Below are 4,577 nucleotides of genomic sequence, written 5' to 3'. Positions count from 1 at the left end.
TACCAATACTGTGCTCGGAATGGTCGCTGAATACTCCATCGTAGAATTACTGACCCAACATCCCCTATTATGATGATCCTCAGCCGTATGTTATATCAATGCTATATCCATCCCTAGTTGAGATGGCTCACTGAGCATTACAGAGACTGCTGAGATATCCAGTACACCCCACCGAGTTGACCCCTACGACCCACCCCGACTATCATTCATCAACCTAAACCCGTTCATAACATTATACCAGAAACCCACCACTATGACTACATGATGTGCCCTTGGCATCACTCTTCATCAATTGCTCTCCTCTCTGGGATGCGTGCCTTACGACGGAGTTCCCTCAACTTCACATCAAACTTCACTCACTCCTCCCACCCTATACACATCCTCATACAGAAAGCTCCACCGTGGTGGATGATCACACTGTAATAGTTATGTTATAAGTTGTTCTCCTCTCGTTGTGAGCACGGGTTATCGGGATGATGATTGGTGATTATAGTGGCACAGCTGGCATGCGGTTGGGGTACATCAAGCCTACTGAGCCGATACACCATTGTACAGTGTCCATAATAGGAAAGATGTGACACGTCTTCGGGAGGCCAATTATATCTATGAGGGACTTCACGAGAAGCATTGGACGGGGAGCCACTATCCACTAATGCCTCGAGTTCGACATGTTGTTCAATCTGTAAGTAGGAGGATGAGAGCAATGATAGCTATGAATGGATATCTTCATGTCAACATGAGGTGTACGAGTATCCACTCTCGTTAACTTCCACATTCATGATTCCCTGTCGCTCCCACATGGTCATATGCCGGCCTCAAGAGCCTCTTAGCAGTTCGGATGGTCACTTACTGAATCGTCTTGTCACTGTCAATGTGCTCTTTCCGCGCTCAAGGCGTCTGTCTTACGTTGAGAAATCACTAAGTGAGGACGAGTTTGCAAGACCTCTATGAATTGGTCTATCCATTGCTTTATTTTTATCCATCTTGTGTTTGCATGGCGTTCTCATGCTTTGGTACTGGTGCAACATCAGAGGATAGTACGATGCGGGGCTACGATGGAAAATTGTACAATCTGGAGGAACATGACATCAATAGACATCACGAATCGTCGTCGCACAAAGGGATATCAAAACTCGAACAGTTAGCAGCAGCAGAGCAATGTGTGTTCGATGTATATTCTGGTATATGTATGAACCAATGTAAACTAGGCATCGGAGAGACACACTGGAGGCGTCTTCTTAAGCAGGCTGGTGTATTGGATGTAATACCATCACTCACGTTAGTGTTGACTCATCACTATCTCGCCCGTGTCTCAGTTTGTAGGGTCATCGGTGGCCACCAGTGTGCATTGTCGTTGCCTCCTACCTGGTGGCATGAGGAGGATTAGACTCAAAGGTTTCCAGAGAGCTATAGCAATGATCGCCAACTATTGTTATCCCGTACAGAAAGAGGGAGAACACCGTCATGGTGGTAGTAGGACATTAGTTGACACGTAAGGTATAGGTAACTAGGAGGATATGATGTTGTGGTTCTATGTAGATACATCCACTTCGTGAGAAAACACTTAAGCCCGTTAGTGTGTACATCGAAGATCAGCGTAGGGCATCAGTCGTCTGCCATACCACCCAACTTTGAAGAGTGTGACATTGCCGCAGACCTCATCTCAGAGTGGCGTAAGGATGATGGGTACATTTTGATTACTATAGTGATTACTACATTTCTCAGGGCACATTCGAGAGAGTAAAACTTTTGTGACATCAGTAGACGCTATACCAGAACAGCACGCCGAAGTAGAGCATGCTCGTAGGTGTTCGGCTGAACCGGTCGAGGCTGTTCCGATAGAGGGAAGTCATGATGAAGCATTGGAGCACGTGAGCCCAGTTGTGGTGGTACCACAAGGTGATAGTACCATCCATGATGCTACGGCTCTGTCCAAGAAGGATGACGAGAATCCTCAAGTAGCATCAAGGAGAGCAGTAACTCCGGTAAATTTCACTAGCAAAGCAGTTCTAGCGGCTGTCAAGTGGCGGAAAAGAGTACAACAAAAGAAAACTGAAAAACATGATCAGAAGGATGGAAACACACACCCTGCGGAATCATCATCTACTATGAGCAAAGAGAAAACACAGGAGTTTCACGCATGGTTGAAGGAAGTCTACGAGTAAGGTTGAATAGACGAGGTGCAATGGTATCGCGATATTACCTAGGTATACATCAGCCTTCGAAGAGTGGATGAAAGGCCTCAGCTCCACTAATGATGCATATGATTATCTGGACAAGGCCTGTGGCATCTCTAGTGGTAGAGTAACCCTGACTAAACTACAGGCTGCAGCAAGAACGGCCAAGTTTACAACGAGTACAGATGCTGTGAATGTAATAGAACAATACACATGGGAGTAGATTCAGAATTGCTGGATCAGATACTATTCTACTTCCTCGATATTGACGGAGCTGGATACATCAGTCGATCAGCTTTCGAACAATGGCGTACAGTTAGACAGGATACCATTATGTCTTACATGACATTGTCCTAGTTCATTATTCTTGTCACCGATGTATGGCTTATCATGATTATTATCATTATCAATGCTTGCGTTGAGTAGTGATGGAGGATCGTCAATCCTAATACTGTCATCGTCGTCGAGACAGAAAGCAGTATAATGAAAGCAAACACGACCCGTGTAAGGATACTATAAAAGCAACATGCTTCCTTGAGCAGTAGTATGAAACAGGGGCCATTGTTCATTTACGTTCCCAATAGAGGTCATCTTTTACATATCTATATCAGCCTTATCTCCAGCATGAGGTAAATCCTCAGTCGACTCGATGACAGGCACCTCCTCCTGCTCCCTTTCAAGTTTCGCTTCCCGAGCAGATTCCTTCTTCTCTTTGCGAATAGCCTGATGTAAACAGCTTAGAACGACAATATTAATAGAAGCCACCATTCACTTATTCCATCACATAGTTGGTGTAAGAAGCCCAGAGGGAGGTGGGAGGAGAACGAAATGCTACGAATAAGCACGTGCAATCATCCCAAAACATGGGAAACTTTAGAAATAACGTGCATGCTCTCAGAGCTGACTTCCAACAATACGTATATAATACAATAGGTCATGCCAATACACTTATACATGCAAACGTATTCTGACGTGCTAGCTGGAGACGCCCGTAATATGTATCGTAGATAATACACTGTGTGATAAGGTCAAACATGCTTCCGGATAGTGCGGATCGCAACATTCCCTATAACCCCTATCGGACGGAACAGTTATCTCTCCGACTCAGAGTTGTGCAGTATCTCTACTCAGATATCAGCGTTTTAATACTCAAGGGAATGTATAGAGTCATGGCAAGTGCCACAATGTTATTGCGGATGACTCGATAGTAGATACCGGTAACCCTCGTTATTACTCTTGATCCGCTTTTCTTCCATTCCCTACTCTTACGGAGCTTCTTCACCTTCTCATAAGACGTCTGTCGTGTTGCTTTAGCAGATCGGCCCATTTCTATTATGATGGGAACGTCTGAAGAATCCAAGGTATCCCCCCCTTCTAAGCTAATAGGCCCACCGAGTGCCCCTTAGCAACCCTTGAGGCAACGCTCACATATGGCCACACTAACCTACCATTTGGCCCTAACGTAAAATGTCTATCACAAATGTAGCAATGTGTGTACCGTCAAGCTCACTAGCAACGCTAGTCCACTTAGAGTGGGGTATAACATATGTACCACCTGTGCGTGCGTGCAATACCGAACAGCTATGGATAATCGATCAGTACTGCGCAAGATACTGTGCGCACACGACTACGCACAACAAAGGGTACTTAAGAATCACAAACTGTGGCAAACCACTCTATCAGAGCATTCGCCCTCCTGCCACAGAATGAAGAACTATAAAATTAAGCGAATAACTAGGACAAACCAGCTATCACGTACTCACTGCGGACTATCACGAGTCATGCGGCGCATGGCTCGCCTCAGGTCCTGCACATCAACTTCACCAGGCTTGCAGTGAGTCAGTCTCGAAACATGGACAACTTTGACTTCTTTATCACAAATAATCTTAGCCTTTCGAAATAGGCCGTAATCATCGTTAGGAGAAGTCGTCACCAAACCACGCGAGCTGCTGATGAATCCCAGGACTCTCCATCGCTTCTCGCTGAATGGCATATCCATAGTCTTAGTAATAATCTTATCATACTTATTCACTTGACGCATCCTCACTATGGCGCCAGGGAATAATTCATGATATGTACACGACTCGAGCTTTCTCTCAGCATCAGCGACGCACTTGGCAATCAATCGCTGCCATTCAACGTCGGTAGACTCGAGTTTCATCATCTCAGCAGGAATACGCTGGGTAACACTGTGGACCGTGTTATTGTAAGCTCTCATGACCTTGGCAACCGCCGACGCGATATCGAGCTCATTGTCATCCGCCATGACCGACCTTGTCCACATACGCACCGTGCGGTGCAGAGACTCCACCATACCGTTCGACTGACTTGACCTAGGCGCCGTAAAGACACGGGACACTCCAGGTAAGTCACAACTCAGAAAACCGGTCTGGTTGTCGG

The 4,577-nt window shown here is 45.8% G+C and overlaps 2 protein-coding genes across 2 annotated transcripts; both read right to left on the bottom strand.

The window, feature by feature from the left end:
* Positions 1-2,747: 2,747 nt before the first annotated feature.
* On the bottom strand, positions 2,748-3,530 carry Pmar_PMAR008861 (hypothetical protein). The gene is made up of 2 exons (XM_002785059.1): positions 3,412-3,530; positions 2,748-2,900 (listed from the first exon to the last, which is right to left on the bottom strand). Exons 1-2 carry the CDS (start codon positions 3,502-3,504, stop codon positions 2,772-2,774), a joined length of 222 nt encoding a protein of 73 aa, XP_002785105.1. The 5' UTR covers positions 3,505-3,530; the 3' UTR covers positions 2,748-2,771.
* A 406-nt stretch (positions 3,531-3,936) lies between these two features.
* Pmar_PMAR008860 (hypothetical protein) lies at positions 3,937-4,443 on the bottom strand (the record flags this gene model as incomplete). Its single annotated transcript, XM_002785058.1, has 1 exon — positions 3,937-4,443. One exon carries the CDS (start codon positions 4,441-4,443, stop codon positions 3,937-3,939), a length of 507 nt encoding a protein of 168 aa, XP_002785104.1.
* Between the last annotated feature and the right edge of the window lie 134 nt (positions 4,444-4,577).

Source organism: Perkinsus marinus (assembly GCF_000006405.1).
Source record: "Perkinsus marinus ATCC 50983 genomic scaffold scf_1104296934224, whole genome shotgun sequence".
NCBI classification, from domain to species: domain Eukaryota; phylum Perkinsozoa; order Perkinsida; family Perkinsidae; genus Perkinsus; species Perkinsus marinus.
The sequence above is the reverse complement of the archived record's forward strand: the minus strand, read 5'-3'. Positions and strand labels throughout refer to the sequence as shown.

Excerpts from the sequence above, each read along its gene's own strand:
- Pmar_PMAR008861 (XM_002785059.1), bottom strand. The coding sequence starts at position 3,504 with ATGGGCCGATCTGCTAAAGCAACACGACAGACGTCTTATGAGAAGGTG. Across the intron at positions 2,901-3,411 it reads GGAAGAAAAGCGGATCAAGA|GCTATTCGCAAAGAGAAGAA; the intron begins GTAATAACGAGG and ends TGTTTACATCAG.